Raw genomic sequence first — 19,600 nt, 5'->3', positions numbered from 1 at the left:
ATCCCGGTGCAAATATGATGCGTAAACTAATTCAAAACTCTCAAGGGCATACCCTCAAAGAAAACCGAGCTTATCCTCAACACCTCATGTGCACAGCTTGTTCTCAAGGCAAATTGATCACTCGGCCTTCACCAGTTAAAATCTCTAAACAAACACTTCATTTCCTAGAAAGAATCCAGGGCGATATCTGTGGACCTATACATCCATCTTCCGGACCATTCCGGTACTTCATGGTCCTTATAGACGCATCGACCCGTTGGTCATATGTTTGTCTCTTGTCCTCTCGGAACCAAGCCTTCGCTAGGTTCTTGGCCCAAATCATAAAATTGCGGGCCCATTTCCCTGACTTCCCACTAAAGACTATCCGCCTTGACAATGCTGGTGAATTTACCTCACAAGCGTTTAATGACTACTGTATGGCCATGGGGATAACCGTGGAACATCCTGTAGCACATGTCCATACTCAAAATGGATTGGCTGAATCATTCATTAAACGCATTCAATGGATAGCCCGACCATTACTCATGAGATCAAAGCTCCCGGCCTCAGCATGGGGACATGCAGTATTACATGCTGCTGAACTCATACGCATCCGGCCATCTAGTGAACACAAATATTCCCCATCCCAACTACTCTCGGGTCATGAGCCAGACATCTCACATCTCAAAACATTTGGGTGTTCAGTATATGTACCCATTGCTCCACCACATCGAACCAAAATGGGACCTCAAAGAAGGATGGGAATATATGTTGGTTTTGACTCTTCCACCATCATAAGATATCTCGAGCCAACCACTGGAGATCTCTTCAAGGCCAGATATGCGGATTGCCAATTCGATGAATCGGTATATCCCTCTTTAGGTGGTGAGACAAACAAGCTGGTCAAAGAACTTTCATGGAATCAAACATCATTAAATTGGCAAGATCCTCGGACTCTAGAATGTGATTCAGAGATCCAAAAGATTATTCATTATCAAAAGCTAGCTAATCAATTGCCAGATTCCTTTGCTGACCCGACCAAAGTAACCAAATCGTACATCCCAGCTTGTAATGCACCAGTACGAATAGCTGTCCCAACGGGACAGACCCAAGTTGCTACAGAGTCTGCACCACGTCTCAAACGGGGCAGACCTCTCGGTTCCAAAGATAAGAATCCCCGGAAATCAAAGGAAGGTGCAATAACCGAAACTGGGATTCCTGCAATATCAGACATAGCCGCGGCTGAGACTCAATCTAATGAACCCTCAATGGAAGTTCGGGACGCCGAATCTCCAGGTTCAGAAGATAACAATGAGATCTCCATCAATTACAATATGTCCGGAATACAATGGAATCGAAAAGAAGTCGGCTTAAATGCACTCTTTGCATACAAAGTAGCACTTGATGTTGCGCTCACGCAAGAGGATCTAGAACCCACGTCAATAACACAGTGTACACATCGAACAGATTGGCTAAAATGGAAAGAAGCCATAAACGTGGAGTTAAAGAGTCTCAAACTCAGAAACGTGTTCGGTCCGATCATCCGGACCCCATCACACATCAAGCCAGTGGGCCACAAATGGGTCTTTGTGCGCAAAAGGAACGAACTCGGTGAAGTCGTTCGATACAAAGCACGGCTTGTAGCACAAGGATTCTCACAGAGACCCGGAATCGATTATGAGGAGACTTATTCTCCAGTGGTGGATGCAACAACATTCCGATTCCTCATAAGTCTGGCCATAAGAGAAAATCTTGATCTGCGGTTAATGGATGTTGTAACCGCATATCTCTATGGGCCACTGGACAACGAAATATATATGAGACTCCCAGATGGCATTGAACTAAAAGACAAAAATGCATCTCGAGATCAATACTGCATCAGGCTGAACAAATCCTTGTATGGACTGAAACAAAGTGGGCGTATGTGGTACAACCGCCTCAGCGATTACCTCATCAAAGAAGGCTACAAAAATGACCCCATCAGTCCATGCATCTTCATCAAGAAGTACTCAAACAAAGGATTTGTAATCATAGCAGTATACGTGGATGATCTAAACATCCTCGGAACATCTGGTGAGATCTCCCAAACAGTCGACTGCTTAAAAGCAGAATTCGAAATGAAAGACCTAGGCAAAACAAAATACTGTTTGGGATTACAACTTGAGTACATCAAAGGAGGAATCCTTGTGCATCAATCGGCTTATATCGAAAAGGTACTCAAGCGATTTAATATGGACCAAGCTCATCCATTGACCAGCCCAATGGTAGTTAGAAGCTTAAGTGATGACCCTCTTGGTCCCAAAAAGGATGATGAAGAAATCATTGGTCCTGAAAAGCCATACCTCAGTGCTGTAGGAGCGTTAATGTACCTGGCTAGTCACACTAGACCAGACATATGTTTCGCCGTGAACCTCCTCGCTCGATATAGTTCATCTCCAACTCAGAGGCACTGGAACGGTATAAAACATCTCCTAAGATACCTTCGAGGTACTCAAGACTTAGGACTCTTCTATACTAACCAAAATAAAGATGGGTTAGTCGGCTTCGCCGATGCAGGATATCTATCAGATCCGCACACTGCCAAGTCTCAAACTGACTACGTTTTTACGCATGGAGGAACAGCCATCTCTTGGAGATCAATGAAGCAGACACTCACTGCCACTTCATCAAACCATGCTGAAATCCTAGCCATTCATGAGGCTAGTAGGGAATGCGTCTGGCTGCGCTCCATGACTCAGCACATCCGCAGAGATTGTGGTATGGACGAAGACACACAGCCCACGGTGATGTATGAAGACAACGCGGCATGCATAGCTCAGCTCAAGGAAGGATATATCAAAGGAGATCGGACGAAGCACATTCTACCGAAGTTCTTCTCAACCTCAGACTGGCAGAAGGACGGCACTCTCAGCGTTCAGCAGGTCCGATCCAGTGAGAATTCAGCTGACCTCTTCACCAAATCATTGCCTACTTCAACACACCGGAAGCTCGTCAAACAGATAGGAATGTATAGACTTAGAGATCTGCAGTGATGCTACAATCAGGGGGAGTAATGCGTGTTGTACTCTTTTTCCTTCACCATGGTTTTGTCCCACTGGGTTTTTCCTGGTAAGGTTTTAATGAGGCAACATTCCCCAGCGCATTATCGAGATCCCGATTGAGTAGATGACCCGGTTCACTCGTCCAAGGGGGAGTGTTATAACACATATCATATATGGACTCTTATACCGGCCCATTAGGCCCATCAGGGCATTGTACTTAACCTAGATTCCCTATGTACTCTATATATACATTCCAGTGATTAATAAAGTTTCTAAGAAGTTTTCACAACAATACTAAACTACTACATAAATTTCGCAGTGTTAAGCGGACCTTGTTTAGTCTTGATTAGAGTGTAAGAAACTTTAAGCCTAATATGACATTGATATGTGGTTAAATTGTTGGCAGTTGTAGCCATCAAGGAGCCCGGGAATTTATTACTGGTTTTCATCATTATTGAGAAATTGATGAATCACACCTATAATTTAAACCATACCATGAGATTGTTTTATTAAGAAAATGAAACCTAGTTTGGCAGGAGTAGATTAATGTATCAACTATTTAATGCTCGGTCATACACATGTCTTGTCTTCATTCTTCTGATATTTAGAGTCTCTACCATCCAAATCCAAGAGTAAAAAGATTATTGCGGCCTTGATTATATTATAATTTGCATAGCCTGGAGATGATAACATTTCACATGCCAATGTTCTAATAATGACCCGCCTAATACAGTTAGCTAAAAGATTGAAAGTATCCAATTCTTCATTGCAAAAATCTCCCAAACACACCATTAAACGAAGTTGAAAAGATTCAAATCTTCGGAAACCAATAATATGAATCTCTTTTCCTAAAGTTGAAACCAAAGTAATAAAAAGGTACAGTAAAAAATTATCCGGAGAATAAAAAAAATCCTCTTAAAATGAAGGGTCAAATAAAAAGTAGAGTTTCAGCAGAAACAAGAAACAGAGTGAGTGTAGACAAACTCTACCGGAGATTAACTTTCTTTAAAAATCATCGTCGTCTTCTTCAGCCATATGCTTGGCCAACTCTTCCTCTTGCTGCTTCCTCTCTCTCCTCTTCTCATCGCTCTCTTTCTCCTTGTGGGTATTAGGAGGAAACCTCAAAGCCCTGACAGCCTCGTTATGCATGTTGAGGCAGAAAGCTATTCTTGAGTTAAACGCTGTTTGTGGCTCATTCGTAGAGTAGATGTCCCCTGTCTCTTTGGAGACCATGCACCCGTTTTTGTGATCGATGGTAGCATCAATGGCTCCGTCGCGTATGGCCTTTGCCACGATGCTTTCCGCATCAGCCACAGGGTTTTCAGAGTTGAGCCTCAGTTTTTGGGCGACATCAGAAAGGGAGATTCTCGAGTATGAGATGCTTATGTTGCGAAGTCCAGTCCTGATGACATTGTGGCGGAGTCTTACGATGAGATTGTGCGTTCGGTCTTGAGAAAATGTGTCTGAGAACTTCTCTTGGACTGTCCTGAATAGCTCCAAGTCCCCAATCCTCACCGCCTGCAAAAATTGAAACATATTATTAACCGTACCTTTCAGATCAGAATCAGTAATTTTTTTGCATCATACGTCTCCAAAAGGCAACAGTATATAGTGAGACAAATCTTTTAGCCAGAAATTCATCCTCTTAATAGTTTGAGGTAGCAGAAAACAACAGTGAATGTATAGGCCAACGAGAGTAATTTGCAAAGTGTAACACAAAGGTGAGGTAGCTTATGCTAATGGTTGTTTAGTGATATCTTAAGATTATGCCACAAGAGCAAAATTATGAAGGTGGACTCACATTCGTAAGCTCGAAGTAAGGCCTCAGAGCCTTCTCCATTCCTTTTTGAGTGAATATTGACCTCTCTGGAATCTCACCCAGCAGCAAGCGAACCAAAATCGCCCATTTATTGCATTGGATTCTAAATCCAAGAGCTGCAATAGGGGCTTTCCTGGCTGCCTGAAGGAGGCTTTCTTTTGCATCTGTATACTCGAGCTGAATGGTTCGGATTTTCCCAAGGTAAAAGAGATACCTACAGAACTGCAAAGTATATAGTTTGAGGTAATCCATCTATCATAAAACAAATCCTCTTATTTTTTTAAATTGTTACTATGGGAGGAAATCAAATATAAGAAGATTCGCATGTAGCAAGGAAAAAGAACATACGCTAGATCAGATATAATGATAAGAGGCAGTATCAACGGTATAAACAAGATAGCAAAACAGAACACCTCAACTAAGTTGGACAATAACTTGTAATATGACTCCAAGTGTAAATGCTTAAGCAAATGGAGGAACTATTCTCTAAACAGTTAGCATATGTAGAACATTGGAGATCTCATTAGAAAACATAATCTAGAGAACCGCGATATATTAGAGTACAAAGACATAAACAACAAAAAGAGCTACCTGTTGGTTTGAATGTGCCTCAAATCGAGGTGCCTTTGATCTTAGCTTCTCTGCCTGGTCATACAGGTTGTAGTGTAGGTAGTTACGAAGCAACAGATTTAGAAGTGTTTCCTGCATTCAGTACGATACTTTTCAGTAAGTGGCAAACAAAAGTTTCATAGTAATGAACGTAGGTTGCATTTTCTAAACAGACACATACCTGACCCAACTCATCATGGCGTAGTGTTGCAGAATGATGCAAGGCAAGAAGAGTTCTGCAAGTTAACCAGATAATTAACTGTTGAGCTACTGATTAATATGATGTGTAGGAAGTAAGAACAAGTACAGAACTAAAACAACCAGTATGTGAGCTATACTAACCCACGAATTTCAGCAAGGTCGCCGGTTAGTTCGTAACTCAAAGAATAGTAGAAGAACAGTCGTGAAGCTATCACGTCAATGGTCCTTCTATTCACGTTCTTGAGGCGAGCAATGCTTGCTGAAGAACAAGCTTTGGCCTAAGATATGATTAAAAGCAATTCATGAAATCAAAACCACAACAGAAAAGTAACATATGAAAAAACCCAAAGAGGCAGCAGCAGTAACCTCGTTGTACTTTTTCTGATCAATCAGAAAAAGAAGAACGATGAAGTAGCAATAGATCTCAAGCTCTGCAGGTAGATGCTTCGAAGGAGCTGCTTGTGTGGCCGATGAAGCGGTATCAACTTCCATGTCGTATTCTTCACCCTAAACCAGTATAAGTTCAATGTTCAGTATCTACACCACCTCGATTCAGAAAACGTTTCACAACATCGAAAGAAAGTATAATCACCATAACATGAGCCTAAACTTCCTGAAGCGAGAAGCTAACTGAAAAAAAAATCATATATTACCACATCAAAGTCCAGAACTAAAACCCATAAGTACCTTGGGAACAAATGAAGAAAGGCGAGAGTGAGCTTCGGATCCTGGAACCAAAGCGAAATCCAGGAAAGAAGATAGCACGGAGCCAGTGATTTTCCGCCTAAGCCCAATAGTGAGACGCACAGCACGAGCAATACGGCGAACCTCCTTTGTATACGACCCAGTATCGATCAACGCTGCAATCTCCTTCAAATCTAAGAATACCAAAAAAGGTTTGAAATCGATGAGTATAAACTTCAAGATTTTCAAAACTGAGCTTAGCAAATTTAGGAATTCTAGCGAGTTGAAGAGTAGGGATCGAGATTTACGCTGCATCGTGGAGGTAGTAGAAGAGATGATCGATTGAGAAGGTGTCTGGTTCTCTTTCATTTCCACGTCCTGAGTCATCCTGGCCAAATCTCGGTGCTCCTCTTCACGAAGACAAAAAGACAATGGAGGTTAGGGTTTTTTGCGGAAGCGCAACTAAGCCGTAGAGATCTCTAAGAATCGATTAAAGTTTGTAGCAGTTTAATTGACTGAGATAGACGACCACAGAGAGCTTACTAAGTTGACAGAACGGAATTCGCCGAGGAGAAACTGGCAATGATGGATCAGATTTGAAGATGAACTGATGCTGCTAAGACTCTTTTCCTTTCCCAAGTATTTTTCTTTTTGTTCAAGACAGCTTTGTAAATGATATTTTTTAAATTCATTATAATATAAACCTCGAGCAATAAAGTCGTTGTAGTATAGTGGTAAGTATTCCCGCCTGTCACGCGGGTGACCCGGGTTCGATCCCCGGCAACGGCGAAAACTTTTTTAAGCACCTTTGGCTGATTTTTTATTTATTTTTGGTCCTCACAGGGTGTCGGATTTTCAATTTACTAGATTTTTCTTGCGATCTTTTCCTCCGTTGTTAAAAATAAAAAGTAAAAACGATAAGGTAATCGTGTCATAATGCAATCACATAACGCGTTGAAAGAAATGGATCACTTCTAGGTGAAGTTATAAACAATAAAACGTGGGGAATTTACAGACTCCCAACATATTTCGTGCGAGTAAAGTCAATACCATAACTTGTAACTCAAAAACAGAGACAAAACTGGAAAACTGTTGGAAGGAACAAAAAGCTGGAGAAATCTCAAGGTAAAAATCCATAGAATAAATGAACATATTTATAACCTAAAGGCAAACATGAAAGATAGAAAAAATAATGCTACGGCAACATCATGTTTCCGATGGAGAGAGAAAAACATAGAGAATGAAGAATTAAGGAAAAGAACAAAGTCCGTTCAACGACCCCGGTCACTTAACCAGCTGCCTGAATCTGTGGTCCATTTGATCTGTTGTATCCACCACGGCCGCCTCCTCTTCCACGGCCTCCCCTTCCACGGCCACGTCCTGTTTCAACAAAAACAAAATTTAACATTTAAAAACTCAAACTCATGGCAAATCGGTTTAACTATCATGTATTGAGAAAACATTAGTGTTTTAAAACATCAACGTACCACGGCCCTGAGGAGGAGCATCATATCCATGATCTTGTGGAGGAGGACCATTGTATCCATACTCTCCTCCATCTTGTTGGGCTTCATAGTAAGGTGGAGGACCATTGTAACCTCCTCTTCCACGACCACCACGTGCACCTCCTCTCCCGCGCCCTCTTCCTCTACCATATGGCCGCTCACGCTCCATACCTCCATCATCATACTCATGATTATGTGGAGGAGGACCATTGTATCCGTATTCTCCTCCATCGTGTTGGGCTTCATAGTAAGGTGGAGGACCATTGTAACCTCCTCTTCCATCACCACCACGTGCACCTCCTCTTCCTCGCCCTCTTCTTCCTCTGCCAGATGGCCGCTCAGGCTCCATACCTCCGTCATCATACTGAACGTTCACATGTCCATCTCCTGATATATCCCGACAAGAAATACCACAATCAAATCAAAAACTTGGAACCAGCTCCGGTGAAACTAAGATTTTTAATAGCAAAATTGCTAAAGCAATTTTTACCTCTGCCACCTCTTCCCCTTCCTCCCCTTCCCCTGCCTCTTCTTCCTCTGCCTCTAGGTGATCCCTCTACAACAGATAGATAGATTGTGAATTTATTAAAAGACTTCAACCCAGGTAAGCTTGAAGAAAACGTTATTAAAAGAGAGACACTAAGTACCTCGTCCTTCGTGATCAATCTCAGCTAATGGCTTCACCATCTCAATAGGAATCGGACACTGGTACCTGCAACATCATTTCATAAGGTATTAGAGACAATGTACCTCTCTAGCAGACTACTGATTGAGACACACAGCCTTGGTTATTACACAACAATATCTTTATCTGGAAACTGGGCCAGGAAATAACTAAACGACAAGCACTAGAAACTCACCCAACTGAGGATGTGTTCAGCTCTTCCTTCGAGAGTGTTATAGTTATCATTGACACATGCCTTGTTGTCTCGATTCTTCAGGAGAAAATAACAAGGTAATAAATAACAGGTCGAAGTAACAAAAGTAAGGACAACAGGGTAATATGAGTCCCAAAATAATTAAAACATCAATTGACCACTTACGGAAGAAGGCCTTCTTCTTCAGGTTCCCATGTGTCTGTTATGTCCGTGGATCCAATAGATGTGATCTGGTGAAGACCAGGAATCCTTCTCTGCATTAGAGATTACAAGAACATTATCAGATACAATAGAACACTCCTTTATGATCTGGAACAAACAAACCAAAAACATACCTTAATCAGCTCCACGATGGTCACACTCTTGTTAATAGCTCTCCCCATTGCCTTGAAAATAACTTCATTCGACCCTTTCTCCTATATCAAAGAAAAAATTCTATTATACGCAGAGAATCAAAAGCAAAGACACTACCCAAATATTATCAAACGTAAGATACCAATCTAAGCACCAAAAATGCATCCAGTTTTAAGAAGAGAAAAAGCGCAACTAGATTCTTCGAAACCGCAGATTTGAACTTCCAAGTAAACGTTTAGATAATTCTAGACCATATATTACCAAAATCTCTACCTCCACCAATTAATAACAGGCTCAATAATATCATTCTGCTGTCAGGAAACAGTCACAGAAATGTTCAAAACCATAGAAGAAACTAAATAAACAACAAACGTTTTCAGATTCAACGAAGAAACACAATACCTGAAGAAGAGTCATTGCATAGGTGATGTAGTTTCGCGGCCTACCCATACTGGTGATACGAATCTCGTTCTCAGCAATCGGCGTCCCCTCCTTCGCCTTCTCCACTCGCTTATACTTGTCCATCTGAAGAATAGACCGCCAAAAAAAAGGGAAAATCCCACCGAAAACAACACAAAATCAGAAGAGCCCCTTCTCAAAAACCAGCGACGAAACTAGGGGTTTTCATTCACGAGGTTCAATGAACGAAACGACCACAAATATTACTAATTAGAATCAGGTTTTCTTATACAATCCTCACAAATCGCTTGAATGCTTACCTTGAGCGACTGTTCTGGTTAGATCCTCCGAAACCTTAGAAGATTTGGATAAGCGAGAATGGCTGTTTTTGCCCAGAATTTGGACGAGAGCACTGTTTTGATACGGTTTCTTCTTAGAGCGGTTTGTTGCAGGCGCCTCTCATATATAATAGCCGCACAACTTCTCTTCCACACACACATGCACCAGTGAACTGCCCTAATCGATTTCCGGTTAGCACTTTTGACTTCAAACCAATTCTAACCGAACCGTTCATAACCGAATAATATTTTCCTAATTCATGGTTCGCAATGATATATTCGCTAATTTATCGAGTTACCAAAATAAAGGGTGGATTACAAGTAAATTCTTGGTCCATATCTTAATTTTCGAACTAAAAGGAACTTTCTTTTGGTATATAAGAAACAACCATACAACCATTTAAGAAACAAATTACCGAAATCGTATTGCTACAATTTTTTCGGTTTAGTTGCGAAAACTTTGGTACAGGTGGACCATTCTGGTCAAACTCAATATTCGTGGTACAGCCTCTCTCCTGGAAGATTATCCAACTGCATAAAATGTAGAAGGAAAAAGTCCACAAATGGTTTTCCGTGGGCAAAGAAGTCTAAATGGTCTTGGACTTTTTCCTAAAATCTTGAATAAAGTGTTTAAGAAAATCCAGATGTCAATTTTAATGGAAATTCTCTGTTCACTAGAACATTATTATCACATGTTATATACTTTTATGTAGTTGATCTGTCACTCTTTACAAAGTTAGGATTAAAGTTAAGAGCTCAGGAAAAGAAAACATGGATTAAAATCTGTTTTCATTCAAGCCAATTCACGTGTCATTACTTAAACTGTTAATATTACTTAGTTCTACATTTCTAAATAGAATTAATAGTTCAAAAAACTATGAAAACTCCTTAGCACTTCTGAAATTTTGGTCAAATATTTACATCTGTGAAGATTTGAACATGTAACAAAAGAAAATGTATGAGAGTAATGCTTATTATTTTACAGACAGAATGTGGAGAATTGAATATGTATATTGTGCGAGTTTGACACAGCATGTTAAGAACTATACTAATAAGATGGTTGCGTGAGGAATGAGAGGAAGGTGTCTCGTATCTTTACTTCTTGTGGTTTAACCAGAGGATCAATGGTGTTTCTCCATCCTTCAAAATCTATAGGAGAACCAGCATCGGGAAGCTCGAACCCATTCACGTAGAAGGTTGGTGTCGCGGATACTCCTCTGGAAACGCTATACTGCAAACAGAACAAAAGCAAAGGAATTATGGAGTGGACAACATCTATTATCAAAGCTCTAATGAGTAAATGACAAAAGGCAAGGTACGCTACGAAAAGTCAAGCAATGGAATCCCAAATTCTTTCTACTGACTACTGCACACCAAGACAAATGACTAGTGGCTATGCTGTGAAGGATCCTTATCTGTCCATTTGATGTTCTAGTTGACAATCTAATATGATCAAGGATGCATAGGACCACATCGAATAAGCCATTTTGATTCCTTGAATAAATGATTGAAAGATACTAAACTGTGTCAAGCTGAAGGGATCACCTTGAAGGAAACCCTAGTGGCAAGATCAGAATTTGAGTTGCTGAAGCCAGATTTCAGAGGAGAATGATATGAGCTTCCCAGTGTAACTGTTCCGAGCTTGACTAGTTTGTCCACAACTGCAGGTCTTGTCATGAGTTGTGTTTGCGAATTGTAGAACAATGCCTGTTGAAACCATATGTATTGATCATAAAACAAATATAAAAAGTCAGACAAAGCTTCATTGAATCACAGCGAAATGGAATGCATAGATCAACATTTCATTTCAAGAAAACAGAACCGCCTGATAAAATTTTTGTTTCCTGTTTGCTTTTAGAAAAGTTTAGTTTTTAACGGGATAAAAAACGATCCTTTTGTGTTTTGTTATTTTCTTTTCATCATTACACTAACTAGACCTGATGCTTGAAGATTCCTTCCAGCAAATTGAACGTGGCATTGGCGTTTAAGGTATTCACAATGTGTAAAGCCCGAGATACTACAAAGGCATTGTCATGGAAGCTGCAAGATCCATAAGAAAAAAACAGAAGAGCTTCATCACACAACAAGAATGATACATTATGCATACAACAAATTGTCTACTGAAGTTACGACAAATATTCATGGCATGCGTCAGGAGAAAAAGAATCAAGAAATCACTGAACTTAATTGTAAACCTAGCTAAGAAATTGAAAACTGAAATTGAAAGGAAAATCAAATGGGAGGAGGAGAAATCAAACACTGACGGTAAAGGAATGAGATGAAGAACAAGGGCAACGCGAGATCCATAGTGATCAATCGCTAGCTTTAGCGGTTCCCAAGCGTCTCTGCAATCGGAGCAAACCGGGTCAATATACGCTTCGATAAGTATCGTATTCGGGTCGATCTTCCGACCCGGTGGATACACGAATCCATCACGCCTCGCCGGAGGTAGTAGCTGCGCATGTACGCTTGTTCCGACGAGGAAGACAAGGAACCATAAAGCCTTACCAATCATTTTCGCTTTCTCTCTCTCTATCTCTGGACCGATTATTCCTAAAAGGAGAGATTTAAAACAAAACAAAAAACTCAAGACGGAGTCACGGAGAAGATGGAAATCAACGGCCAAGATTGCTCGGAAACTAAGTGAGACCCAGTTAATTTCGGATTGTGATGACGTGGAAGAATCTAATGGCGTGGAGGATATATAAGTGATTGATGTTAAGCGGGAAATTTTATTTTAGTTAAGCGATGACAAAACAAGTTCTTCCACTGATAGAGAAAATTCCTCAATCGATACTCGGATTCTTAGAATTTTCTCCATCTTGTTGGTCTTCTTCGTTAACGAAGACAACGCAAGCTCATGCTCGTATACTAAAATCCGGAGCACAGAACGATGGCTATATCTCCTCTAAACTCATTGCTTCCTACTCGAACTATAGTTGCTTCGACGATGCAAATCTCATCTTGCAATCGATTCCGGATCCCTCTGTTTACTCTTTCTCTTCTCTTATATACGCGTTAACTAAGGCTAAGCTTTTCTCGCAATCGCTTGGCGTGTTTTCTCGGATGTTCTCTCATGGGTTGATTCCAGATACCCATGTTCTTCCGAATTTGTTCAAAGTATGTGCTGAATTATCGGCTTTTAAAGCAGGTAAACAGATTCACTGTGTATCGTGTACTTTGGGATTGGATGAGGATGCTTTTGTTCAGGGGTCTTTGTTTCATATGTACATGAGGTGCGGTAGGATGGGGGATGCACGAAAAGTGTTCGATAGAATGTCTGAGAAAGATGTTGTGACTTGCAGTGCTTTGCTCTGTGGCTATGCAAGAAAGGGTTGCCTGGAAGACGTGGTTCGTATCCTTTCTGAGATGGAAAAATCAGGTATTGAACCGAATATCGTGTCTTGGAATGGTATTCTAAGTGGGTTTAATCGTAGCGGGTATCACGAGGAAGCAGTGATAATGTTCCAGAAGATGCATCATCTGGGGTTTTTTCCTGATGAGGTTGCAGTTTCAAGTGTTCTTCCTTCTGTTGGAGACTCAGAGAAACTGGATATGGGGAGGCAGATTCATGGATATGTGATTAAACAGGGTCTGCTGAAGGATAAATGTGTCACTAGTGCAATGATCGATATGTACGGGAAATCCGGTCAGGTCTATGGAATTATAAAACTTTTCGAACAAGTTGAGCTGATGGAGACCGGGGTTTGCAATGCATGCATTACAGGGTTATCACGAAACGGTCTTATTGACAAGGCACTTGAAATGTTTGAGTTATTCAAGGAGCAAAATATAGAGCTAAATGTCGTGTCATGGACCTCAATCATAGCTGGGTGTGCACAGAATGGGAAAGATATTGAAGCCTTGGAACTGTTTAGAGAAATGCAGGTCGCTCGGGTGAAGCCAAACCGTGTAACAATCCCTTCAATGCTCCCAGCATGTGGAAATATAGCAGCTTTGGTTCATGGGAGATCGGCTCATGGCTTTGCAGTACGAGTCCACCTTTTGGATGATGTTCATGTAGGGAGCGCTCTGATTGACATGTATGCCAAATGCGGAAGAATCAACATGTCTCAGATGGTCTTTGATATGATGCCCACGAGAAACTTAGTCTGCTGGAATTCTTTAATGAGTGGATATTCGATGCATGGGAAGGCCAAGGAAGTCATGAGCATATTTGACTCTCTTGTGAGAACCAGGTTAAAACCCGATTTCATCAGCTTTACAAGTTTATTATCAGCATGTAGCCAAGTAGGCTTAACAGATGAAGGATGGAAATATTTCGGCATGATGACAGAGGAATATGGGATTAAACCAAGGTTGGAGCATTATTCTTGCATGGTAAGCCTTCTTGGACGCGCGGGCAAGTTGCAAGAAGCATATGATTTGATAAAGGAGATACCTTTTGAGCCAGACTCCTGCGTGTGGGGAGCTTTGCTAAATTCTTGCAGACTCCAAAACAATGTAGATTTAGCTGAGATCGCAGCAGAAAAGCTTTTCGATCTAGAACCCGAGAACCCAGGGACTTACGTTCTCTTGTCCAATATATACGCCGCTAAAGGCATGTGGGCAGAAGTAGACAGTGTTAGAAACAAGATGGAGAGTCTGGGACTGAAGAAGAACCCAGGATGCAGCTGGATTCAAGTGAAGAACAAAGTGTACACGCTTCTTGCTGGTGACAAGTCGCATCCGCAGATTGAACAAATAACAGAGAAGATGGATGAGATTAGCAAAGAGATGAGAAAATCGGGCCATCGTCCGAATTTGGATTTTGCTCTGCAAGATGTGGAGGAGCAAGAGAAAGAGCAGATATTATTGGGACACAGCGAGAAACTAGCAGTAGTTTTCGGTCTTCTGAATACACCAGACGGTACACCTCTTCAGGTCATAAAGAACCTTAGGATATGCGGCGATTGCCATTCAGTCATTAAATTCATATCTGGTTACGCAGGTAGAGAGATTTTCGTTAGAGATACGAATAGGTTTCATCACTTTAAAGATGGTATTTGTTCTTGTGGAGATTTCTGGTGACATTTTTGGGGATTTTTTTTTTCGCGAAGATTTTGGAACATCCTGTAATTTGTTTCTATACAACTCATTATAAGTTCATCAAGACCTTCAGAATGGGAAATCGACTGAAGATATATAGTGCATGATACTTGCAAAAATTTGGTTCATAATGTCTATACAAATAAGGCACATTGGCTCGTGTTAAAACTCATCATAACCGCAAAAATGCCTAGCAAAAACACATCGCAGGTCAATTCAGAGAGATGACAAAAAAGCTTTGAAGAATCTTTGGGAACTTAAGATCAGGTAATTAATAATATTAAAGACTATAGCATCAGGAAGCCCGTCTAGCTCAGTTGGTAGAGCGCAAGGCTCTTAACCTTGTGGTCGTGGGTTCGAGCCCCACGGTGGGCGCTATTTCTTTTGCTTTAAGAAAATAAAAGTTTTAAGTAACGAAAATATCTTCCGGAAAATGAAAAAAAAAAACAACCGCTCCACAGATAATCATTTTAGATGTGTTGAAAAAAAATTATTTCATTTTAGATTTTTAGGACAAAATAATACTCGAATGATTAGATGTTTTAGATATCCTCCAACCACGTTTTCACAGAGAGCCACAGCATCATAGTAACACAAAGTCAGAAATCACGTTCTCTTCTCTCTCCCTCTCTGCTTGAATCGATTTGTTCCAGGTACGTGGTTTGTTCATCAGATCTTGCTTCATTATTCGTTTTTGACTTTCTCGTCTCATCTTCTTCACTTTCACGTGGCTCCTGTCGTATGATTGGATCGAATTTTAATTGATTTTGTTTCATTTTGATATCGCTTTGCTCGCGTTGTGACTATTTTTTTTTTCCAGGGATTGTCGGAGCGATTCGATTTGATTTTGATCTGTGACAATGGGGGCGACTAGCATCGACATGGATGAAGGAGCTCTCGAGATCGGAATGGGTAAGTCCTCGATTATGGATCGCATATCATCTTTGGTTTTCTTCTTATCTCTTAAACGTTGGTTGACTAATAGATAAGGGATCGTTTGGTTTATTCTTTCTCGTTTCCTTTTTTTTGATCGAATTTGGAGTTTAGAAGTAGTTACAGATGAATCTCGTTTCTGGTTTTTTTTTTGTCTTTCAGTTCAAGCTTTAGTGAGCGACCTAGCCTGTAGGCTAATATAATCGAATAGTTGTTTGATTTCGTTTGATTTAGGGGGGTTCTCGAGTTTAGAAATGGTATGTCGAACAGCTTATTGTTTTTGTTTTCAGTTTAGTAACCAGGTAGAGTTGCTTTTAGTCCTTTTACTTTGTGAAGTTATGTGTAAACATGTGTTTATTTTCTGATGAATATCAGTTTTCCTGTAGCTGATTATATTAGCTTTATTCCTACGTTTGTCTTTGTTAGAGACTGATTTGAGAATTTTTGAATTGTAGAGTATAGAACTGTCTCTGGGGTTGCGGGACCCTTGGTCATCCTTGAAAAAGTGAAGGTAAAAACATTGATAACTAGAAGCTTCTTCACCAAATATAAGGTTTTTCTTTTCTCAGGAAAACTTACTCTCTCTTGAAAAATTTATTCAACTGTTTATATATACCACAGGGTCCAAAGTACCAGGAGATTGTTAATATTCGCTTAGGAGATGGATCAATGAGACGTGGTCAGGTCCTGGAGGTTGATGGGGAGAAAGCAGTTGTCCAGGTTAGTGAATTTCTTGTGTTATTCTAGCTTAAATTCTGCATTGCACTAACTTTACGAATCTAGGTGTACAATGCAATTTATGCACAGGCTATACAGGCTCTCTGTCCACAATAACTTATTCATCTACGGATTTCAGGTTTTTGAAGGAACATCGGGAATTGACAACAAATTTACCACTGTGCAATTCACAGGAGAGGTATTTACTATAAAGCCTTCTTCTCCTAAGTCTTACTTACACAAATTTGTTAAACTTTTGGTTGGCAGCTACGGATTGCGTATAATCTTTTTGTTTAACCTTTTATGTTCATGGTATGTGTTTCAGGTATTGAAAACACCTGTATCACAAGACATGCTTGGGCGCATATTTAATGGCTCAGGAAAGCCAATTGATAATGGCCCTCCTATTTTGCCAGAGGCATACCTTGATATTTCTGGTGAGTGTTGATTGCATCATTGTGTGATTTCTGAAGCAAAAAAATTGGTGTTGTTTTAATTGTGTCGGTTAACTAATATTTATAGGAAGCTCAATCAACCCCAGTGAAAGAACCTACCCTGAAGAGATGATACAAACAGGGATTTCTACCATTGATGTCATGAACTCAATCGCTCGTGGACAGAAAATTCCTCTTTTCTCTGCTGCTGGTTTACCGCATAACGAAATTGCTGCTCAAATTTGTCGTCAGGCTGGTCTTGTTAAGCGGTTGGAAAAGACTGAGAACCTAATTGAGGTAATCATTTGCCCCCATTACAACCATTAAAGTACTTTTTATATTCTGAAGATCATGCTGTAGTGTAAGTGTGTGTGTGTGTGTGTCCGCACATTCACTTTCTCACTAATGTAGAAGGATTTAAGTATCTCTAACAATCTGTGGGACATGTAATGGGTTATACTTTATAAAACTATTGACTTTTCATGATAATTCACTTCTTTGACAATTGAGTATCCTGCTTTGTGATGATTTCAGTCTCTGAATTCCTATGTAATGTTGTTTGCCTAGTAAAATCTTTTGATCTCTTCCCTTGTATAATTCCAGGATCATGGGGAGGACAACTTTGCGATTGTTTTTGCAGCTATGGGTGTAAACATGGAGACAGCTCAGTTCTTCAAGCGTGATTTTGAAGAAAATGGATCCATGGAAAGGGTTACACTTTTCCTGAACCTGGTAATTACTTCTTGTGATTTTTATGCTTCTTGCTCTATTTTACTCGTTGATAGTACTAATCTATTGTATCAATGATGTATTGAAACTTATTATGCATTACACTCCAACAGGCAAATGACCCTACCATCGAGAGAATTATCACTCCTCGAATTGCCCTCACAACCGCAGAATATTTAGCTTATGAATGTGGGAAGCATGTGCTTGTTATATTGACAGACATGAGTTCTTATGCTGATGCTCTTCGTGAGGTAAAAATGTCTTTCAGTGGTCTAAATGTTTTGTCCCATGATTCAAAACTTTGATTAAGGTTTTAATAAAACCAAAAACTGTAGGTGTCTGCTGCTCGAGAAGAAGTTCCTGGAAGACGTGGATATCCAGGTTACATGTATACAGATCTTGCAACTATTTATGAGCGTGCAGGGCGTATTGAAGGAAGAAAGGGTTCCATTACCCAAATCCCCATCCTGACTATGCCCAATGACGGTAAAAAGTCATATCACTTCACTTCTCTTCTCCTTTATCTTTTATTTTTTATTTTTTATTTTTTATTTATTGAGCAAATCTATTGTTTTAAAACTCAGACATCACTCATCCTACTCCGGATCTTACTGGTTACATTACTGAGGGTCAGATATATATTGATAGGCAACTTCACAACCGACAGGTACAGTAAAGCTCGACTCTTTGCAGATCTGACATTACTTTGTCTCTAAAATATAAAATAGAGAAGGTTTCTCACCTACAATAATCTCTGGTTTTTCTTGATTCTTCTCTAAAACAGATATATCCACCCATAAATGTGCTTCCATCACTTTCTCGATTAATGAAGGTAGCCAATACATTCGATTATATTCCCTTTTAGATTCACATGGATTGAAACATACAATGACTTATTGACTTGACCATCCTTCAATTCTGCAGAGTGCTATTGGTGAGGGAATGACTCGCCGTGACCATTCTGATGTGTCCAACCAGGTTCCCTACTTATACGATCTTACTGTACTTAAGTATCTCACATGTTCATTTAGTATAATCAAACCCAATTGAAAAATTTTCTCTTGAGACTTTCAGCTTTACGCAAACTATGCAATTGGGAAGGATGTTCAAGCCATGAAAGCTGTAGTTGGAGAAGAAGCTCTTTCTTCTGAGGATCTGGTACCTTTCTCTCTACTCAATCATGTTCAAGTTTATATATCAATACGCACAACAACAATTACTCACAACAATATCTTCATGTGTTGTGGTTTTGCAGCTGTATCTAGAGTTTCTGGATAAATTTGAGAGGAAGTTTGTGATGCAAGGCGCATACGATACAAGAAACATCTTCCAGTCTCTTGACTTGGCATGGACACTGCTCCGTATCTTCCCGCGTGAGCTTCTTCACCGTATTCCCGCCAAAACACTTGATCAATTCTACAGTCGCGACGCCACAAGCTAAGCCTGTAAAGCAACCTCTAAATTGCTCCATTCTCATTTTATGTGGAAGTTGAATCGTATCGAGAGAAGAAAAAACAGGATTGCTTTAAAAAAAACTCAGAGATTTGTGAATTTGGGATTTTTATTTTATTTATTTCCTTTGTATAATAAAGGTTTGTGTAGAGAAACGCTATTTATGAGCTTGTGTTTCTGTCTTCCAAACTGGTGAATTATATCTTTTTGTTGTTGTAATAATCTCTTCCATCACATTTCGATATATTTGATCCATTGTCTGAGCAATCTGTTAAATATTTCTTATATTTGGTATAACAGTTCTTTGGATATAATAAAATAAGATAAATTAGATTTCCTGGTTGTATACAGTAGAGAATTTCAACAATGGCCATAATAATATTGCTATCTGCTGATGAAAATCACAAACAAACAAAAAAATGAGTAACTTACACGATGGTCCGGTCAATTTTGATAATTTAGGTATACGAACAGAAGAA

General features: G+C 40.0%; 5 protein-coding genes and 2 non-coding genes across 7 annotated transcripts; 4 read left to right on the top strand and 3 right to left on the bottom strand.

The window, feature by feature from the left end:
* Window positions 1-3,811: 3,811 nt before the first annotated feature.
* LOC18992909 (26S proteasome non-ATPase regulatory subunit 3 homolog A) lies at window positions 3,812-6,968 on the bottom strand. Its single transcript, XM_006416359.2, has 9 exons — window positions 6,877-6,968; window positions 6,642-6,743; window positions 6,337-6,527; window positions 6,016-6,156; window positions 5,791-5,927; window positions 5,630-5,684; window positions 5,431-5,541; window positions 4,822-5,061; window positions 3,812-4,538 (listed from the first exon to the last, which is right to left on the bottom strand). Exons 2-9 carry the CDS (start codon window positions 6,718-6,720, stop codon window positions 4,026-4,028), a joined length of 1,467 nt encoding a protein of 488 aa, XP_006416422.1. The 5' UTR covers window positions 6,721-6,743; window positions 6,877-6,968; the 3' UTR covers window positions 3,812-4,025.
* Window positions 6,969-7,050: 82 nt separating this feature from the next.
* Window positions 7,051-7,122, top strand: TRNAD-GUC. Its single transcript has one exon. It is a non-coding gene; the product is annotated as a tRNA-Asp (tRNA).
* A 324-nt stretch (window positions 7,123-7,446) lies between these two features.
* LOC18992908 (protein argonaute 18) lies at window positions 7,447-9,938 on the bottom strand. The gene is made up of 9 exons (XM_006416358.2): window positions 9,790-9,938; window positions 9,473-9,595; window positions 9,052-9,132; window positions 8,882-8,970; window positions 8,699-8,773; window positions 8,486-8,550; window positions 8,329-8,394; window positions 7,821-8,225; window positions 7,447-7,713 (listed from the first exon to the last, which is right to left on the bottom strand). The coding sequence occupies exons 2-9, from the start codon at window positions 9,593-9,595 to the stop codon at window positions 7,622-7,624; spliced, it is 996 nt and encodes a 331-aa protein (XP_006416421.1). The 5' UTR covers window positions 9,790-9,938; the 3' UTR covers window positions 7,447-7,621.
* A 749-nt stretch (window positions 9,939-10,687) lies between these two features.
* Window positions 10,688-12,375, bottom strand: LOC18992907. Its single transcript, XM_006416357.2, has 4 exons — window positions 12,072-12,375; window positions 11,745-11,847; window positions 11,353-11,514; window positions 10,688-11,038 (listed from the first exon to the last, which is right to left on the bottom strand). Exons 1-4 carry the CDS (start codon window positions 12,320-12,322, stop codon window positions 10,856-10,858), a joined length of 699 nt encoding a protein of 232 aa, XP_006416420.1. The 5' UTR covers window positions 12,323-12,375; the 3' UTR covers window positions 10,688-10,855.
* A 180-nt stretch (window positions 12,376-12,555) lies between these two features.
* Window positions 12,556-14,845, top strand: LOC18992906 (pentatricopeptide repeat-containing protein At1g20230). Its single transcript, XM_006416355.2, has one exon. It carries the CDS (start codon window positions 12,556-12,558, stop codon window positions 14,836-14,838), a length of 2,283 nt encoding a protein of 760 aa, XP_006416418.1. The 3' UTR covers window positions 14,839-14,845.
* Window positions 14,846-15,158: 313 nt separating this feature from the next.
* Window positions 15,159-15,231, top strand: TRNAK-CUU. The gene has a single exon. It is a non-coding gene; the product is annotated as a tRNA-Lys (tRNA).
* Window positions 15,232-15,367: 136 nt separating this feature from the next.
* On the top strand, window positions 15,368-19,381 carry LOC18992905 (V-type proton ATPase subunit B3). Its single transcript, XM_006416354.2, has 15 exons — window positions 15,368-15,509; window positions 15,677-15,768; window positions 16,245-16,300; window positions 16,411-16,509; window positions 16,646-16,705; window positions 16,832-16,943; window positions 17,029-17,237; window positions 17,544-17,672; window positions 17,783-17,920; window positions 18,005-18,155; window positions 18,254-18,336; window positions 18,454-18,501; window positions 18,594-18,647; window positions 18,744-18,827; window positions 18,925-19,381. Exons 2-15 carry the CDS (start codon window positions 15,717-15,719, stop codon window positions 19,108-19,110), a joined length of 1,461 nt encoding a protein of 486 aa, XP_006416417.1. The 5' UTR covers window positions 15,368-15,509; window positions 15,677-15,716; the 3' UTR covers window positions 19,111-19,381.
* Window positions 19,382-19,600: the final 219 nt, after the last annotated feature.

The sequence above is a fragment of the Eutrema salsugineum genome, unplaced genomic scaffold, assembly GCF_000478725.1.
Source record: "Eutrema salsugineum unplaced genomic scaffold, Eutsalg1_0 scaffold_5, whole genome shotgun sequence".
NCBI classification, from domain to species: domain Eukaryota; kingdom Viridiplantae; phylum Streptophyta; class Magnoliopsida; order Brassicales; family Brassicaceae; genus Eutrema; species Eutrema salsugineum.
The sequence above is the reverse complement of the archived record's forward strand: the minus strand, read 5'-3'. Positions and strand labels throughout refer to the sequence as shown.

Bases quoted from the DNA above. Each gene is read 5' to 3' on its own strand.
- LOC18992909 (XM_006416359.2), bottom strand. From the start codon at position 6,720: ATGACTCAGGACGTGGAAATGAAAGAGAACCAGACACCTTCTCAATCG. The intron at 6,528-6,641 runs GTAAATCTCGAT...TGGTATTCTTAG, and splicing joins TACTACCTCCACGATGCAGC to ATTTGAAGGAGATTGCAGCG. The intron at 5,542-5,629 runs GTATGTGTCTGT...TACTGAATGCAG, and splicing joins GCCATGATGAGTTGGGTCAG to GAAACACTTCTAAATCTGTT.
- LOC18992908 (XM_006416358.2), bottom strand. From the start codon at position 9,595: ATGGACAAGTATAAGCGAGTGGAGAAGGCGAAGGAGGGGACGCCGATT. The intron at 8,774-8,881 runs GTAAGTGGTCAA...TTTCTCCTGAAG, and splicing joins GAAGAAGAAGGCCTTCTTCC to AATCGAGACAACAAGGCATG. The intron at 8,395-8,485 runs GTACTTAGTGTC...TATCTGTTGTAG, and splicing joins GATTGATCACGAAGGACGAG to AGGGATCACCTAGAGGCAGA.
- LOC18992907 (XM_006416357.2), bottom strand. From the start codon at position 12,322: ATGATTGGTAAGGCTTTATGGTTCCTTGTCTTCCTCGTCGGAACAAGC. The intron at 11,848-12,071 runs GTCAGTGTTTGA...TGGATCTTGCAG, and splicing joins CTTCATCTCATTCCTTTACC to CTTCCATGACAATGCCTTTG. The intron at 11,039-11,352 runs GTGATCCCTTCA...TTCTGTTTGCAG, and splicing joins CCACTAGGGTTTCCTTCAAG to TATAGCGTTTCCAGAGGAGT.
- LOC18992906 (XM_006416355.2), top strand. From the start codon at position 12,556: ATGACAAAACAAGTTCTTCCACTGATAGAGAAAATTCCTCAATCGATA.
- LOC18992905 (XM_006416354.2), top strand. From the start codon at position 15,717: ATGGGGGCGACTAGCATCGACATGGATGAAGGAGCTCTCGAGATCGGA. The intron at 16,510-16,645 runs GTTAGTGAATTT...TACGGATTTCAG, and splicing joins GGGAGAAAGCAGTTGTCCAG to GTTTTTGAAGGAACATCGGG. The intron at 18,648-18,743 runs GTTCCCTACTTA...TGAGACTTTCAG, and splicing joins ATTCTGATGTGTCCAACCAG to CTTTACGCAAACTATGCAAT.